Source organism: Ranitomeya imitator, chromosome 1 (assembly GCF_032444005.1).
Source record: "Ranitomeya imitator isolate aRanImi1 chromosome 1, aRanImi1.pri, whole genome shotgun sequence".
Taxonomy (NCBI): Eukaryota; Metazoa; Chordata; class Amphibia; order Anura; family Dendrobatidae; genus Ranitomeya; species Ranitomeya imitator.
Window position 1 is genome coordinate 523409902 of NC_091282.1, and position 19944 is coordinate 523429845.

General features: G+C 44.4%; 1 protein-coding gene across 2 annotated transcripts in view; it reads right to left on the reverse strand.

Annotated features, from left to right (window-relative positions):
* The window catches only part of ECPAS (Ecm29 proteasome adaptor and scaffold), a 290433-nt gene that overhangs the window by 108472 nt on the left and 162017 nt on the right, over nt 1–19944 (reverse strand). For both annotated transcript variants that reach the window (XM_069766926.1, XM_069766915.1), the window contains exons 34-35: nt 1210–1331; nt 681–831 (exon numbers count right to left, since the gene is read on the reverse strand). In XM_069766926.1, the coding sequence (XP_069623027.1) occupies nt 681–831; nt 1210–1331 (273 nt within the window). The remainder of the gene's footprint in view (nt 1–680; nt 832–1209; nt 1332–19944) is intronic.

Genomic DNA, 19944 nt, shown 5'->3' on the forward strand with positions numbered 1-19944 from the left:
AGGCTCCGGTATGGGTCTCACGAACGGCATACGGATGAGGCATACGGCTGTCACAAACGTACATACGGATGGCCCACGGATCTCACCAATACTGGTTCTTCCTGTATCAGGACGTGTGAACGAGGCCCAAGTGGATGATAAATTAAGGAGGCAAGGGGAAGGAGAAGGGGGAAGCTGATAGGATACACTACAAAGTTTATTATATTCATCTGTACTACTAATTTATGCAAAGTTTGTTGAAAGTACAATTTAGGCTACGTTCACATTTATGTTCTGCCGGGCTGCGTCGGGTGCAGCCGCGGCGACGCATGCGCCATGCGCCCCTATATTTAACATGGGGGCGCATAGACATGCGTTTGCATGCGTTTTGCGATGCATGCGTCTTTTTTGCCGCAAGCGTTAGGGCGCAAAGGATGCAGCAAAATGCATTTTTTTTGCGTCCAAAATCCGGCAAAAAAAGGATGCATGCGTCGCAAAACTATGCGTTTTGCATGCGTGGTTTGCGTTGCCAACGCAGCCCTGCACAACGCAAATGTGAACGTAGCCTTACACAGTAAAGTGTCGTTATAATGCTTTTTTATAACTATAAGGGCAGATCAAAGGCTTTTTGAAGCGCTAACATTTAATTCTGCTTAATCAGTAAGATATACAGGAAATTAGAAGAGGTTATTAATGCTTACCTTTTCCTGATCTGTAGCTCGTAGACTTAGATAATTCAGTACCTGAGGTTCTAAAACACTCAAAGATTCCAGCAAAGCTGGGATGAGTTTTGGGGTATGAGGTTTCAATAATTCTCCAGCACTTTTACTGATTTTAACCAATGTGTTGATACTAGGAAGAAGAGTGAGAGATATTTAATTAATATAAAGGCTAATTAGGCTACAGGAAACAAAGTGAAAACAACCAGTGAATGATACCACATCTGGTGCTCGGTTATCAGAGTGTAACAGCGCCATCCTCTTAAGGAGTTACATACTGTAGTATAGCTTTTCACAAAGCTTATAGTTACTTTAGGTATTGACTGCTTGTTTAAAAAAAGTGAAGAGGCTGCTGTAATCACAGGAATAACTAGTGAGTTCCCTCTACAGGCAGAATACAATACTCTGTCAGGTTGACATGCTTAAGTTATTTTGGATTTCTCTTTCTCTTTAAGCAAGCAAGTGAAGGTTAGCATTAATACAATTAACATACAAACTCTGGTCCACTTACCTAAGAGCCCGGACTTCAGTCACTGTGCTCATAATACCCTTGTCCAGAAGGCACGGTAAAAGAACAGCAATTGTTTTCTGACCAGCTGCACCCTTGCATGGTTCACACATCCTTATGCATACCTTACAGGTCAAAGGAGAATAATCAGGATTCAAGTGAAAATGTATATATTAGCGTAGATCCCATCGTCATATTTTACAACATAAAAGGCATACATTATAAACTAGATCTCTAAGACATCATGAGACTAATGTCCTTATGGGTGAAAACTTTAAAAAAATATTACAGTCATGATAATCAAAAGAGTATTTTATGAGGCCAGCTCTAGCTCAACATCAGAATTATACAGCCATTAAATGGCTGTATTAACGTAATAATGGGGTGGTCAGTTACCTAAAATGTCCTTTCTAAATAGCTTGATTATAAAATACTCTACAGTTGCTACCCTTCTCCCTATCTATCTAATCTAAAAATGTGTTTTTTTTTTCTTACTGCACTTCCTGTGACTTTTCATTTGAGAGGAGTCTCAACCAGAACATCACAGGAAGCTGGGGCTGCACTCACTTCCCTGCGTCTGTCACCCCTCTTGGAACAGGAGGTCATCGGGGGGCGGAGCTGCAGTTTTGACAGTTTCTTTGATCGGAAGATGTCCTGGTTTCATGGTCATGGTGATAGAATCTGTGAGAAAGGTGAGCGCAGTGCAGGCACTCTGCTTCTATGTCTGCCGCATTTTCTATGAAAGAAGATGTCATCAGGGGTGGAGATAGAATAAGTGTGTAACACCATCAGGGAGCGACGTTGGAGTCAGACACATAGCTTCTATCACCACCCCCTGATGAGGATTCATTTGAGGGCAGTGCTAGAAGCTGTGGGGCAACCCTGCCATCACTCACTCCTCTTATCTCTGTTCCCTGACAATGTCTCTCTCCCCCCCTCCGCATCATCAGCAGTGGTGATAGATTGTGGGCGGTGCCACACTTCTCCCACTGCATCTATCACCATGGATGTTGGACAGGGGTGGGGAGCTTTTGACCTTATATGACCTTTTCAGCGACCCTCGGCGGATTCCCTGGGGACTGCAGTGCTCGGGCCAGAAGCTGCGTTTTAACAGTATACATACTGATCTGCAGAAGCGGAGTATATATACAACACCACTATTTCTGGTTCAGCATCAAAGGGATTAATCTAAAATAGGGATCACCACTCTGCATGCCATCTTTATCTTAGAGTTGGCGTGCAGAGCAGTTTAAGGTAACACAGGGTGGGTTACCGTAGAGAGAAAATTCATTGGTGGCCAGTGCGATCCTCCTGAAATCTGTGATCACAGCAGCAACAGTTCCCCAATCCCTGTTACAGTCTCCCCACCATCCCCCCACTCCCAATTTTGGTGCAATTTTTTGCACGGCGTCCTGCACTGAGCATTCGTGCTCTTCCCGTTGTCACGTCGTTCTGATCGGTATGGCTGCTGATAAGAGTCAGCGCCAACTGATTTTGTTTGTTTTTTTAGCTAGTTAAGAGTAGCGGACATCGCAGTGTTAGTGATGTCTGATTTTCTTTTACAAAAAAAATAATAGTTAGTTAGTTCAGTGTAGCTTTATAGTGGGCGATTTGCAGTATTAGTCTGATTTTCTTTCACAAAAATTAAAAATAGTACAGAGAAGCTTTATAGGTAGGCAGAGAGCGTATTTCTTTTACAAGAAAAAACAATCATTTTTATTTCTGGGTAGCTAGTGCATGAAGGGAGCGCAGTGTTACTGATGTCAGTTTTTTGTTTGCAAAAATAAATAAATAAACAGTGCAGAGTAAGCTTATAGGTAGGGCATCAGTGTAGTAAGCGTCACTGTAATTTTCTTTATGCAAGCTTTTTTATCTACTTTTTTTTCTTTTAAGTGTTTCTTCTAAATTTTTTCTTTTTTTCTCTACTTTTTATAATAAATAGTACCTTTTAACACCAATACATATATAAAAGCACTACTTACACACACAACCCCTGTGTTTTGAAGAATAAAATAAAAATGGCAGATTCCTTAAGAAGACGCTATTTACCACAGGAGGCATATGATTTCTTTGCCTCTGACACGGATTTGGCCAGTGAGGAAGATCCCACATTCCTCTATTCCTCCTCCTCTGGTGAGGAAGGACCCCCAGCAAGGCGCCCTAGGACCAAGGCAACTCCTGCAGCAATTGATCTCATATGGACTCCAACCCCTGAAAATTATCAGCCCGTTATTCCAGATTTCATGGGCAGCTCAGGAATCCAGTTGGACACCACTGGCCTCACTGAAATTAACTTTTTCAAATTCTTTTTCAGCGAGGAAATAATAAATATTTTTGGTGACCCAGACAAATTTGGATGCCCATCAATTTTTCACCCAAAATCCTACGTCATCATATAACCCCTGTAAATGCAGCAGAAATTATGACATTTTGGGGCATGGTACTGCATATGGGCATAGTCAGAAATACAAAGCTTAGGCATACTGGAGTACTGATATTCTCTACAGTACACCGGTATTCCGTATGGCCACAACAAGGACATGATTTGAAGCGATCCAAAAGTTTTTGCATTATAGTGACGATCCTAACTTTGAGTGTCTATACAAAATTTGGCCAGTAGTTGACCACTTCAGCAGAAAATTTGTTGAGGTGGACACCCCCCAAGGGTACATCTCTATATCAGGGACATCAATCTCTGGTTCATTTCAAAGGGAGGCTAAAATTGGGAATTCAACTGTACAAGATGTGCGAAAGTACCTAAAGGTACACCCCACAGCTTTAGCGTCTACGAAAGGAAGATCATCCAGATTGACCCTTCTCAATGCCTCCCTGTCCTGGGTGGGAAAATTGTGTGGGACTTGCTGCACCCACTGATGAATGAGGGTTATCACCTCTCCCTAGATAACGTTTACACCAGTATCCTTCTCTTCAAGACCCTCTCTGTTAGAGGTACAGTTGCATGTGACAACGTGTAAAAAAAATAAAAATCAGAGAACCCTCCCTAAGCCGATAATTGGCTAACTGCTGAGAAAGGCGACAGCAGAGCCCAATGCAGAGGACAAGTATAAGGGCAAGAGGGTTGTTCTCATCTTGATCACCATACATTGTGATAACAGCTGCCTTGTCAATGTCAGAGGTACCATAACACAAGTCCCAAAGCCAGATTGCATCCTGGATTATATTAAGTACATGGGTGTTGTAGATCTCTTAGATCAGGTCTTCAAACTAAATAGTGCCATGCGAAAACTAAAGTTTGGTAGAATAAAAATGGCAGTATACAATGCTTTTGTGCACCTTCCTTCATTTTCAGGAAGTAGTCATCAAGGCACTCAGGAGGGTGAGGGTCCCAGTACTTCTGCAACTAATGGTGCCCATATCGTCCCAGGTCAACATTTTCCAGGAGAGATTCCCCAAACAGCGAAGAAGGGAAGATCACAAACAAGGTGCAGAGTATGCTCCAAGAAGGGAATATGAAAAGACTCAATTTACCATTGTGAAACCAGCACCCAAAAAAATCTGGCCTTTTCATTAAGGGTATGTGCACACGTTGCAGATTTCCTGCAGATCTGCAGCGTTTTTTCTGCGCAGAAACGCTGCAGATCCGCAAGTGATTTACAGTACAATGTAAATCAATGGCAAAAAAAAATGCTGTGCTAAAGGTGTGGAAAAATCTGGACAGAAAACGCAGCATATTCAAAAAAGGACCATGTCAATTCTTTGTGCAGATCTGCTGCGTTTCTGCACCCATAATAATAGAAATCTGCAGGGGTAAAAAAAGAAATCCGCACAAAAATATGCAACGTGTGCACATACCAAAAAAGGCGCAGATTCTGACCTGCGGTTTCTGCCAAGAAATGCAGAATCTGCACAGAAAATTCCACAGTCAAATCTGCAACGTGTGCACACAGCCTTATAATTGATATACTCCCACAAGTTACACATACGACCACATTATAAATTCATACACAATTTCTGGGGTCCATTTTCTTGTTACCCTTGCGAAAATTAAAAAATTTGGGCTAACAAACTTTTTTTTTTTTTTTTAAATTTAATTTTTTTTTTTTACTTTCACGGCTCAACTTTATCCATTTCTGTGAAGCACATGGGGGTTCAAGGTGCTCACCACACAACTAAATTCCTTGAAGGCTCTAGTTTTCAAAATTGGGTCCCTTATGGGGGGAGTTTCAACTGTTTAGGCACATCATGGCGTCCGCTTTCGATTCCAGCCAAAAAAATAAAATATCGAACAAACTTTACCACTATCATGAAATAAGCCACGAGAAAATGTCAGAATTGGTGGGATCTGTTGAAGTGTTCCAGAGTTAGTATCTCAGAAAGTGACACTGGTCAGAATTGAAAAATTGGTATGCACTACATGCTAACGCTGGCCAGGGCCAGCAGCAGAATGTCCTTTGTGCGCAGAGTTATATGCTCCAGCCTCCCAATGTCTCCTGTGATTTGTGCTCCAAATGTTTCCTTTGAAGTATGTGCTCCAGCTCCAGTGTCTCCTGTGATGTGCATGCTCCAGCCAAAACATCTCCTGTGATATGCTGCAGTGTCTCCTATGTGATGCATATGCTACTGATCCAACGTTTACAATGTGATGTATATGCTGCAGACCCAGCGTCTCCTATGTGATCTATAGGTGCTTCTCACAAAATTAAATTAAAATTAATTAAAATTATCATCAAAAAGTTAATTTATTTCAGTTCTTCAATATAAAAAGTGAAATTCATATAATATAGTCATAACAAATGGAGTGATCCATTTCAAGCGGTTATTTCTGCTAATGTTGATGATTATGGCTTCCAGCCAATGAAAACCCAAAAGTCATTATCTCAGTAAAATTAGATTAATTAGACAAAAAACACCTGCAAAGGCTTCCTAAGTGTTTAAAAAGGTCACTAAGGATGGTTTCACATTTGCGGATGAGGGCTTTGCAGAGTCCTGTGTTGTTCCTCTGTGAAGCTCCGTCCACTGCCGCACCTCTTCCTTCAGCTACGCCCACGACGGCATGCATCCTGCGTACCCTCTCTTTAACATTGGGTATGCAGGCCATGCGAATGTATGCGGATGCCTCCGCATGCGTCATGTTGACGTTGCGTAGACCGCAACAAAATGTAACATGTTGCGTTCGACGCAGGTCAGTGCAGCGTAAAAACGACACATGCGGAGGCATCCACATGGCCTGAGTACCCAATATTAATGATAGGGTATGCAGGACGCATGCCGAGCTGAAGGAATAGGTGCGGCAGTGGGCGGGGCTTCACGGAGGAACTACGTAGCCTTCTGCAAAGCCCTCGCCCGCAAATGTGAAACCAGCCTTAAGGCCCCTTCACATTTAGCGACGCTGCAGCGATACCGACAACGATCCGGATCGCTGCAGCGTCGCTGTTTGGTCGCTGGAGAGCTGTCACACAGACCGCTCTCCAGCGACCAACGATGCCGGTAACCAGGGTAAACATCGGGTAACTAAGCGCAGGGCTGCGCTTAGTAACCCGATGTTTACCCTGGTTACCATGCTAAAAGTAAAAAAAAACAAACACTACATACTTACCTACCGCTGTCTGTCCTCCAGCGCTGCGCTCTGCTTCTCTGCTCTCCTCTTGTGCTGTCTGGGAGCCGGAAAGCAGAGCGGTGACGTCACCGCTCTGCTTTCCGGCTCACAGACAGTGCAGGAGGAGTGCAGAGCACAGCGCTGGAGGACAGACAGCGGTAGGTAAGTATGTAGTGTTTGTTGTTTTTTACTTTTAGCATGGTAACCAGGGTAAACATCGGGTTACTAAGCGCGGCCCTGCGCTTAGTAACCCGATGTTTACCCTGGTTACCAGTGAAGACATCGCTGGATCGGTGTCACACACGCCGATCCAGCGATGTCTCCAGGGAGTCCAGCGACGAAATAAAGTTCTGGACTTTATTCAGCGACCAACGATCTCCCAGCAGGGGCCTGATCGTTGGTCGCTGTCACACAGAACGATTTCATTAACGATATCGTTGCTACGTCACAAATAGCAACGATATCGTTAACAATATCGTTATGTGTGAAGGTACCTTTAGTCTGTTTCAGTAGGCTCCACAATCATGGGGGAGACTGATGACTTGACAGATGTCCAGAAGGCAGTCATTGGAGGAGGGTTAACTACAAATGATCATTGCTAAAAAAGCTGGCTGTTCACAGAGTGCTGTAACCAAGCATATTAATGGAAAGTTGAGTGGAAGGAAAAAGTGTGGTGGTAAAAGGTGCACAAGCAACCGAGATAACTGCAGCCTTGAAAGGATTAAGAAAAGGTCATTCAAAAATATGCGGGAGATTCACAAGGAGTGGACTGCTGCTGGAGTCATTGCTTCAAGAGCCACAACACAGACGTATCCAGGACACGGGCTACAAGTGTCTCATTGTGTCAAGCCACTCATGACTAATTGACAACACCAGAAGCATCTTACCTGGCCAAGGAGAAAAACAATTGGAACATTTGGAAATCAGGGTCCAAGAGTCTGGAGGAAGAGTGGAGATGCCACAATCCAAGCTGCTTGAGGTCTAGTGTGAAGTTTCCACAATCAGTGATGGTTTGGGGAGCCATGTCATCTGCTGGTGAAAGTCCACTGTGCTTTATCAAGACCAAAGTCAGCGCAGCCATCTACCAGGAAAATTTATGAGCACTTCATGATTCCATCTACGGACAAACTTTTTGGAGATGGAAATTTCATTCTCCAGCAGGACTTGGCACCTGTCGACACTGCCAAAAGTACCAATAGCTGGTTTACAAACAACAGTATCACTGTGCTTGATTGGCCTGACCTTAATCCCATAAAGAATCTATGGGTTATTGTCATGAGGAAGATGAGAAACACCAGACCCAACAATGCAGATGGACTGAAAGGGGCTATCAAAGCAACCTTGGCTTCCATAACACCCCAGCAGTGCCACAGGCTGGTCGCCTCCATGCCACACCGCATTGATGCAGTAATTGATGCAAAAGGAGCCCCAACCAAGTATTGAGTACATTTACTGAACGTACATTTCAGTGAGCCAACATTTCGGATTTGAAAAACATTTTTCAAGATGGTGTGAAAGTATTCTAATTTACCGAGATAATGACTCTTGGGTTTCATTGGCTGTAAGCCATAATCATCAACATTAACAGAAATAAATACTTTAAATGTACCGTATATACTCGAGTATAAGCCTACTTGAGTATAAGCCGACCCCTCTAATTTTGCCACCAAAAAACTGGGAAAACTTAATGACTCGAGTATAAGCCTAGGGTGGGAAATGCAGCAGCTACCAGTAAATTTCAAAAGTAAAAATAGATACCAATAAAAGTAAAATCAATTGAGACATCAGTAGGTTAAGTGTTTTTGAATATCCATATTGAATCAGGAGCCCCATATAATGCTCCAATACAGTTCATGATGGGCCCCATAAGATGCTCCATACAAAATACGCCCCATATAATGCTCCATAAAGTTTATGATGGGCCCCATAAGATGCTCCATATTAAAATATGCCCCATATAATCCTGCATAAAGGTTAATAATGGCCCCCTTAAGATGCTCCATAGACACATTTGCCCAATATAATGCTGCACAAATGTTGATTATGGCCCCATAAGATGCTCCATAGAGATATTTACCCCATATAGTGCTGCACAAACATTATGGCCCCATAAGATGCTCTATAAAGATAGTTGCCCCATATAATACTGCACAAACGTTGATTATGGCCCCATAAGATGCTCCATAAAGATATTTGCCCCATATAGTGCTGCACAAACGTTAATTATGGCCCCATTAGGCTACGTTCACATTTGCGTTGCGTCGAGTGCAGCCGCGGCGACGCATGAGTCATGCGCCCCTATATTTAACATGGGGGGCGCATGGACATGCGTTGCTCTTGCGTTTTGTGACGCATGCGTCACTGTGGTGCATGCGTCAGGGCGCAGAGGACGCTGCATGATGCAGTTTTTTCTGCGCCAAAAACCATGCAAAAGTAAACGCATGCGTCACAAAACGCTGCGTTGTGCATGCGTTTACATTTGCGTTGTGCGTTGCGTCGCCAACGCACCACCGCACAACGCAAATGTGAACGTAGCCTAAGATGCTCCTTACAGACACTTGCCCCATATAGTGCTGCGCAAATGTTAATTATGGTCCCATAAGATGCTCCATAAAGATATTTGCCCCATATAATCCTGCACAAACATTGATTATGGCCCCATAAGATGCTCCATACAGACACTTGCCCCATTTGCTGTTGCTGCGATAAAAAAAAAAAAAAAAAAAAATCACATACTCGCTTCTCGTCGCTCAGGCCCCCAGCACTTTAAATATTCACCTTTCCTCTTTCCGGCCACCGCTCAGTCTTCAGCACACTGACGTTCAAGCAGAGGCCGCACATTAACCACGTCATCGCGCCCTCTGACCTGAGCGTCACTGCAGAAGACGCTGAAGACAGAGTGGCGGCTGGAACGAGGAGAGGTGAATATCGCGCAGCGCTGCGCTCCCCCTCCCCATTATACTCACCTGCTCCTGGCGCGGGGGAGTCCCTGGTTCCCCAGCACCGCAGCTTCTTCCTGGATTGAGCGGTCACATGGTACCGCTCATTACAGTAATGAATATGCGGCTCCTTCCCTATGGGAGGTGGAGCCGCATATTCATTACTGTAATGAGCGGTACCATGTGACCGCTCAGTACCGGAAGAAGCTGAGGCGCTGGGGAGCCGGGGACCGCACCAGGAGCAGGTGAGTATTATTACACAGCCCCCGCTCCCCCTGCCAACCCCTGGGTATGACTCGAGTATAAGCCAAGAGGGGGACTTTCAGCCCCAAAAATGAGCAGAAAATCTCGGCTTATACTCGAGTATATACGGTACTCTGTTTGTAATGACTCTATATAAAATATATGAGTTTCACTTTTTATATTGAAGAACTGAAATAAATTAACTATTTGATTATATTTTAATTTTGTGAGAAGCACCTGTATATGCTGCAACCCAATTGTCTATTATGTGATATATATGCTGCAGCCCCAGTGAATCCTGTGTGGTGTATATGCCCCAGTGTCTCCTATGTGATGTATACCACAGTCTCCTATGTTATGTATAAAGCAAGCCTCCTACTACTTGAGTTCTATAAATGTAATGTGAGCAGTGATCAATTTCCCACTTGAGGAGACCTGCAGCGGAATATACCTGTATTGTTAACAACTTACTGCTGCGAGAATTTTACAAAACTTATCACAAACTTGACTGAGCTCCAGACCGACACAAAATGGAGACGCAGTTGTGAAAAGCAACATGACCACTTAACATCACCGCTGCACCAAAGAGAGAGAGAGCTCCAGCCATCAAATTAGGAGCTAATTGTTTGACCAAATAGAGCATGGAAATTTTCAAGTTGATCATTTTGTGCAGCCCCCTGATCTAGGACATCTTCAGACTGTGTCCATCACAAGAAGTGAAGCAAAAAAAAAAAAAAAAAAAAAAAAAAAACACATTTAGTGATTAGCTAGATAGGGAGTAGTGTACAGTATTGTATAATAAAGCTAATAACAAAAGTGGCTATGGCATAAAGATTGGTATTTAGAAAGGACATTTTAGGTACAGAACTCCCATTTAACAAACAAATTATCTATTTAGTAATATGGATTGTTTTGTAAAAACTGGTGACAGAATTTTAACCCCCTCACGACCTATGACATATAGGTACATAATCGGTCATGTTCCTGCCTTTGATTTGGGCTCTGGCGCTGAGCCTGCTTCTTTCCCTGCACATGACAGTTGTCTGTCAGGTGCCTCTAACAGCCATAATCTGTTAACAAGTTAAATGCCGCTGTCAATCTCTGACAGTGGCATTTAACACGCGCTGGGCGGAAGCACGTTACAAGACCCACCCACCGTCATCAGTCACGTGCCGATGGGTTATCATGACAGCCGGGGGTCTACATAAGATCCCTGTGCCTGCCATTTCAAATTTCCTCAGGATTAATGTTACACATAGCAGTGCTGAAGCACTGCTACGTGTAGCACAGGCGATCAGATGATCGCAGCTTCAAGTCTCCTAAGGGGACTATTGAAGCCAGTAAAAAGAAGAAAAAAAGAAAAAAAACAAACAAAACAAAAACCAACAGTTCACTTCAGTTTCCCATTCAAAATAAAACAATTAGTGATAAGCGAGTATGCTCGTCACTCGAGTTTTCCGTGCACGCTCGGGTGGTCTTTGAGTATTTGTTAGTGCTCGGAGATTTAGTTTGTGTCGCCCCAACTGCATGATTTACGGCTGCTAGACAGCTTGAATACATGTGGGGATTCCCTAGCAACCAGGCAACCCCCACATGTACTCAGGTTGTCCAGCAGCAGTAAGTCATGCAGCAGCGGCAACACAAACTAATTCTCGTAGCACGCCAAAATACTTGGAGACCACCTGAGAATGCTCGGAAGTCTCGGGTAACGAGTATACTCGCTCATCACTAAAAATGATATAAAAAAAACCCAAAACATTTATTTGGTATCACTGCGTTCAGAAATGTCAGATCTATCAAAATATTATGTAAATTAATCTGATCGGTAAATGGCATAACGAGAGAAAAGAAAAAAAAATCAACTATATAGAATTCCATTATATTTTGGAAGCTGCAACATTGCAAAAAGAGATGATTAAAATATTGTATCTAACCCGAAATCTATATAGATAATTGCCTAAGGGGTACTTCCGTCTGTTTGTCTGTAACTTCTGTAACGGAAATCCTGGGTCACTGATTGGGGCGGGCTTTGAACACCGCTTCACATTTTACTATTGATGCTGCCTATGCAGCATCAATAGTAAAAACATAGAATGTTAAAAATAATAATAAAAAAGAAAACATTATATTCTCACCTTCCGAAGTCCGCCGCAGCCTTTCCCGCTCCTCGCACTCTGGTCCCAAGAATGCATTGCGGCAATGACTCGAGATCATGTAGCGGTGTCGCGAGATGATGACGTAGCGAGACCGCTACATGATCTTGACTCATTGCCGCAATGCATTCTTGGGACCGGAGTCCGAGGAGCATCAGTAAAGGCCTCGGCTGGATCCGGGGGCCGACGGAAGGTGAGTATATAACTATTTTTTATTTTAATAGTTTTTTTTAACAGGGATATGGTGCTACATTGCTAGATACTGCGTGGGCTGTGTTAGATACTGCGTGGGCTGTGTTAGATACTGCGTGGGCTGTGTTAGATACTGCGTGGGCTGTGTTAGATACTGCGTGGGCTGTGTTAGATACTGCGTGGGCTGTGTTAGATACTGCGTGGGCTGTGTTAGATACTGCGTGGGCTGTGTTAGATACTGCGTGGGCTGTGTTAGATACTGCGTGGGCTGTGCTAGATACTGCGTGGGCTGTGCTAGATACTGCGTGGGCTGTGCTAGATACTGCGTGGGCTGTGCTAGATACTGCGTGGGCTGTGCTAGATACTGCGTGGGCTGTGCTAGATACTGCGTGGGCTGTGCTAGATACTGCGTGGGCTGTGCTAGATACTGCGTGGGCTGTGCTAGATACTGCGTGGGCTGTGCTAGATACTGCGTGGGCTGTGCTAGATACTGCGTGGGCTGTGCTAGATACTGCGTGGGCTGTGCTAGATACTGCGTGGGCTGTGCTAGATACTGCGTGGGCTGTGCTAGATACTGCGTGGGCTGTGCTAGATACTGCGTGGGCTGTGTTAGATACTGCGTGGGCTGTGTTAGATACTGCGTGGGCTGTGTTAGATACTGCGTGGGCTGTGTTAGATACTGCGTGGGCTGTGTTAGATACTGCGTGGGCTGTGTTAGCTACTGCGTGGGCTGTGTTAGATACTGCGTGGGCTGTGTTAGATACTGCGTGGGCTGTGTTAGATACTGCGTGGGCTGTGTTATATATATAATAATAATAATAATTTTTATTTATATAGCGCCAACATATTCCGCAGCGCTTTACAAATTATAGAGGGGACTTGTACAGACAATAGACATTACAGCATAACAGAAATACAGTTCAAAACAGATACCAGGAGGAATGAGGGCCCTGCTCGCAAGCTTACAAACTATGAGGAAAAGGGAGACACGAGAGGTGGATGGTAACAATTGCTTTCGTTATTCGGACCGGCCATAGTGTAAGGCTCGGGTGTTCATGTAAAGCTGCATGAACCAGTTAACTGCCTAAGTATGTAGCAGTACAGACACAGAGGGCTATTAACTGCATAAAGTGAATGAGAACATGATGCGAGGAACCTGATTGTTTTTTTTTTTTATAAATAGGCCACACAAGGATCGTTAGGTTAATGCATTGAGGCGGTAGGCCAGTCTGAACAAATGAGTTTTTAAGGTACGCTTAAAACTGTGGGGATTAATCGTATTAACCTAGGTAGTGCATTCCAAAGAATCGGCGCAGCACGTGTAAAGTCTTGGAGACGGGAGTGGGAGGTTCTGATTATTGAGGATGCTAACCTGAGGTCATTAGCGGAGCGGAGGGCATGGGTAGGGTGGTAGACTGAGACCAGAGAGGAGATGTAGGGTGGTGCAGAGCCATGGAGTGCTTTGTGGATGAGGGTAGTAGTTTTGTGCTGGATTCTGGAGTGGATGGGTAGCCAGTGTAATGACTGGCACAAGGTAGAGGCATCGGTGTAACGGTTGGTGAGGAATATGATCCTGGCAGCAGCATTCAGGACAGATTGGAGCGGGGAAAGTTTGGTAAGAGGGAGGCCGATTAGTAGAGAGTTACAATAGTCCAGACGAGAATGAATAAGTGAAACAGTAAGAGTTTTTGCAGAGTCGAAAGCAAGAAAAGGGCGAATTCTAGAAATGTTTTTGAGATGCAGGTAAGAAGAGCGAGCCAGTGATCGGATGTGGGGGGTGAATGAAAGGTCAGAATCAAGGATGACCCCAAGGCAGTGGGCATGTTGCTTTGGAGTAATGGTGGAACCGCACACGGAGATGGCAATGTCAGGCAAAGGTAGGTTCGTAGAGGGAGAGAACACGAGGAGTTCAGTTTTTGACAGGTTTAGTTTCAGATAGAGGGAGGACATGATGTTAGAGACAGCGGTAAGACAATCACTGGTGTTTTCTAAAAAGGTCGGCGTGACAACAGGAGAAGAGGTGTATAATTGGGTGTCGTCAGCATAGAGATGGTACTGGAAACCAAATCTACTGATTGTTTGTCCAATAGGGGCAGTATACAACGAGAAGAGGAGGGGGCCTAGGACTGATCCTTGAGGAACCCCAACAGTAAGGGGAAGGTGAGAGGAGGAGGAACCAGCAAAACATACAGTGAAGGATCGGTCAGAGAGATAGGAGGAGAACCAGGAGAGAATGGTGTCCTTGAGGCCGATGGACCGGAGCATAGTGAGGAGGAGCTGATGATCCACAGTATCGATTGCTGCAGAGAGATCCAAGAGAATTAGCATGGAGTAGTTACCATTAGATTTAGCTGTTAGTAGGTCATTAGAGACTTTAGTGAGGGCAGTTTCAGTAGAGTGTAAAGACCGGAAGCCAGATTGAAGAGGGTCGAGAAGAGAGTTATCTGAGAGATAGCGGGTAAGACGGGAGTGGACCAGGCGTTCGAGGAGTTTAGAGATGAAGGCAAGATTAGAGACAGGTCTATAATTAGCGGCACAGTTTTGATCGAGGGATGGTTTTTTAAGTAATGGATGTATGATGGCATGCTTAAATGAGGAGGGAAAAATACCGGAAGTGAGGGAAAGGTTGAATATTTTTGTTAGGTGAGAGGTGACAGCCGGGGAAAGGGACTGGAGGAGATGTGACGGAATGGGGTCACTGGTGCAAGTGGTCGGGCGAGAAGATGCAAGGAGCCTGATTACTTCTTCTTCTGTAACTGCTTCAAAGTCAGAGAGTGAACTAGATGCAGTGGGGGAGGGAGGACAGTGCATGGTATAAAGAGATTGGGAGATGATTTCCTGTCGAATGTGGTCAATTTTTTCTTTGAAGTAATTGGCCAGATCGTCAGCACGGAGATCCGTGGTTGGGGCCTGCTCTCTTGGGTTGAGTAGGGACTGGAACGTGTCAAAGAGACGTTTAGGGTTATTGGACAGGGAGGTGATGAGGGTGTTGAAGTAGGTTTGTTTGGAGAGGTGAAGGGCAGAATTGTATGTCTTTAGCATGAACTTACAGTGGGGCAAAAAAGTATTTAGTCAGTCAGCAATAGTGCAAGTTCCACCACTTAAAAAGATGAGAGGCGTCTGTAATTTACATCATAGGTAGACCTCAACTATGGGAGACAAACTGAGAAAAAAAAATCCAGAAAATCACATTGTCTGTTTTTTTAACATTTTATTTGCATATTATGGTGGAAAATAAGTATTTGGTCAGAAACAAACAATCAAGATTTCTGGCTCTCACAGACCTGTAACTTCTTCTTTAAGAGTCTCCTCTTTCCTCCACTCATTACCTGTAGTAATGGCACCTGTTTAAACTTGTTATCAGTATAAAAAGACACCTGTGCACATCCTCAAACAGTCTGACTCCAAACTCCACTATGGTGAAGACCAAAGAGCTGTCAAAGGACACCAGAAACAAAATTGTAGCCCTGCACCAGGCTGGGAAGACTGAATCTGCAATAACCAACCAGCTTGGAGTGAAGAAATCAACAGTGGGAGCAATAATTAGAAAATGGAAGACATACAAGACCACTGATAATCTCCCTCGATCTGGGGCTCCACACATAATCCCACCCCGTGGGGTCAGAATGATCGCAAGAACGGTGAGCAAAAATCCCAGAACCACGCGGGGGGACCTAGTGAATGAACTGCAGAGAGCTGGGACCAATGTAACAAGGCCTACCATAAGTAACACACTATGCCACCATGGACTCAGATCCTGCAGTGCCAGACGTGTCCCACTGCTTAAGCCAGTACATGTCTGGGCCCGTCTGAAGTTTGCTAGAGAGCATTTGGATGATCCAGAGGAGATTTGGGAGAATGTCCTATGGTCTGATGAAACCAAACTGGAACTGTTTGGTAGAAACACAACTTGTCGTGTTTGGAGGAAAAAGAATACTGAGTTGCATCCATCAAACACCATACCTACTGTAAAGCATGGTGGTGGAAACATCATGCTTTGGGGCTGTTTCTCTGCAAAGGGGCCAGGATGACTGATCCGGGTACATGAAAGAATGAATGGGGCCATGTATCGTGAGATTTTGAGTGCAAACCTCCTTCCATCAGCAAGGGCATTGAAGATGAAACGTGGCTGGGTCTTTCAACATGACAATGATCCAAAGCACACTGCCAGGGCAACGAAGAAGTGGCTTCGTAAGAAGCATTTCAAGGTCCTGGAGTGGCCTAGCCAGTCTCCAGATCTCAACCCTATAGAAAACCTTTGGAGGGAGTTGAAAGTCCGTGTTGCCAAGCGAAAAGCCAAAAACATCACTGCTCTAGAGGAGATCTGCATGGAGGAATGGGCCAACATACCAACAACAGTGTGTGGCAACCTTGTGAAGACTTACAGAAAACGTTTGACCTCTGTCATTGCCAACAAAGGATATATTACAAAGTATTGAGATGAAATTTTGTTTCTGACCAAATACTTATTTTCCACCATAATATGCAAATAAAATGTTAAAAAAACAGACAATGGGATTTTCTGGATTTTTTTTTCTCAGTTTGTCTCCCATAGTTGAGGTCTACCAATGATGTAAATTACAGACGCCTCTCATCTTTTTAAGTGGTGGAACCTGCACTATTGCTGACTGACTAAATACTTTTTTGCCCCACTGTATAATGGACGAAATCTTCGGGTAGATTAGATTTTCTCCACAGACGTTCTGCGCACCTGGAGCACCGCTGCAGGAAACGTGTTTGCAGCGTGTGCCACGGTTGTTGCCGTCTGTGCCGAGTTGTTTTATGTATAGGAGGAGCAGCTTCATCCAGAGCACTTTGCAGGGTTTCATTGTAATGCTTCAGAGCAGAATCAGGACATGAGATGGAGAAGATTGGGGCCAATGAGGACTGCAAGTTCTTCATAAGTTTCTGGGTGTTAATGGCCTGTATGTTTCTATAAGTGTGGAAAGTGGGGGTGACCTGAGCGGGATGGCAGTTCTTGATAGAGAATGAAAGAAGGTTGTGGTCAGAGAGCGGGAGAGGGGAGTTTGTGAAATCATCCACTGAGCAAAGCCGGGAGAAGACCAAGTCAAGGGAGTTTCCATCTTCATGTGTTGGAGAGTTAGTATGCTGCGAGAGGCCGAAAGAGGAGGATAGAGATAAAAGGTGAGAAGCAGATGGGGAGGGGGGAGAGGCAATGGGGATGTTGAAATCACCCATGATAAGGGTGGGGGTGTCACAGGAGAGAAAGTGTGGAAGCCAGGTGGCAAAGTGATCCAGGAACTGATGAGAGGGGCCGGGAGGACGATACACCACCGCCACTCGCATGGAGAAGGGGACGTAGAGTCTGACCACATGGACCTCAAAGGAAGGGAAGACAAGTGAGGGTACTTGGCGGATAACTTGGAAAGTACATTTGGGGGAAAGGAGCAGACCAACGCCTCCACCTGCTCTGTTGTCTGATCTTGGGGTATGAGAAAAGTGTAGTCCACCATATGAAAGAGCAGCAGCAGCGGTGGTGTCTGACTGCTGGATCCAGGTTTCACTAAGAGCCAGGAGATTAAGAGAATTAGAAAGTAAGAAGTCATGAATGAAGGAGAGTTTATTACACACAGAGCGAGAATTCCAAAGGGCACAATTCAAAGAGACAGAAGGCATGCAGGGAATATTAATAAGGTTAGAGGGGTTTCTGGGTGTAGCAATTGGGAGGTTTGACTGGCTATAACATGGGGGGCCGGGGTTTGGAGATATGTCTCCAGCGACTAGGAGGATCGAAAGAGTGAGCAGATGGTTAAGTGATTTGTGAGAGTGTCTCTTGTGTTGGATGGTGGGACTGAATGGATCTGTGCTGTTAAGCAATGTGAACAGAGCATGAGTGCTATACATAGGAGAGGCAAGGACAGAGGGGCCGATATGGATGGCGTATAGTTAATGCAAGGGCGGTGAATGTGAGTGAATGCAGCAGCCAGGATATAGATTATACAAATAAATATGGTGAGTATTTGTGCTATTTCAAGTGAATATGGATTAGATTTAGATTGTCTTACCTGTCTCCTGCCCTGTCTAACTGCCATGTTATAACTGCCGAGTACTTAGAAAAAAAGTACTTTGAATAAAAATACACGAATACTAGTGCACGAATGCACCCCTGCACGAATGCATCCCCAAGCTAAGTCTACATTTATAGAAGGCTAGCCCTTAAATCTTTTTTTTTTTTTTTTGTGTTATATACTGCGTGGGCTGTGTTATATACTGCGTGGGCTGTGTTATATACTACGTGGGCTGTGTTATATACTGCATGGGCTGTTGTGAATTCTGCTCTTGGGTTCCCTCCAGTGGTTGTAGGTGGGAATGCAGTTGTCTCTGAGTCACAGACCTGGCTAGGTGTATCGGATGATTACAATTCTGACTAGGATATTTAAGTGGGCAGGATCCTTTAGCCCTTGCCAGTAGTCAATGTTCCTTGTGAAGTGTTGGTTCACTTTCTCGCTTCTCCTGCTCGCTGCCAATTTCAGCAAAGATAAGTGTTTGGTTTTTGTTTCTGTGGCACACTGCCAGTGTGCTTGTTTCAGTTTTATTCCTGCTCTGATTGTAGGATTCACTGGAGTTGCAGATTTACGATCCTACATCTTTTAGTAAGATGTAGGAAGTTTTTGTATATTCTGCTGTGGATGTTTTGAAGGGTTTTTATACTGACCGCACACAACTCTGTCCTATCCTGTCCTATCTAGCTAGAGTGGCCTCCTGTGCTAATCCTGTTTTTCTGCCTGTGTATGTTTTTTCCTCTCCGACTCACCGCCAATATTTGTAGTGGGCTGTCTATCCTTTGGGGATTTTCTCTGAGGCAAGATAGTATTCCTATTTCCATCTTTAGGGGTATTTAGTTCTCCGGCTGTGACGAGGTGTCTAGGTGTGTTAGGTACACTCCACGGCTACTTCTAGTTGTGGTGTTAAGTTCAGGATTGCGGTCAGTACAGTGGCCACTTTCTCCAGTGAAAGTTCTCATGCAGCTCCTAGGTCACCGGATCATAACAGTACTACTGGCCAACAATGAGTTAAATGCATCTCAGAAGAAGGGAAGGAAGCTCTTGAGCCATTTTTTTTTCTCCAGTCTGTTTTGTCTTCTCCTCCCTCTTTATCTCTGGGTGGCTGAGGAGCCTGGTGCAAGCATGAATGTTCAGGAATTAGCTTCTCGTGTAGACCAGCTTGCTGCTAGGGTGCAAGGTATTTCTGATTATATTGTTCAAACTCCTGCTATAGAACCGAAGATTCCTACTCCTGATTTGTTTTCTGGTGACAGGTCTAAATTTTTGAGTTTTAAAAACAACTATAAACTGTTTTTTGACCTGAGACCTCGATCCTTTGGTGATTCCATTCAGCAGGTAAAAATCGTAATCTCCCTGCTGCGTGGCAACCCGCAGGATTGGGCGTTTTCCCTGGAATCTGGCTTTGCTTAATATTGACTCCTTTTTTTCAGGCTTTAGGACTATTATATGATGAACCTAATTCTGTGGATCAAGCTGAGAAAACCTTGTTGGTCTGAGTGATTCTATGTCTCTGGCCATTCAGATTGACCGACGCTTGCGGGAGCGCAGAACTGTGCGCGCTGTGCCGTTATCTTCAGAGCAAATTTCGGAGCCTATGCAATGTGATTGTTGTGAATTCTGTTATCGAA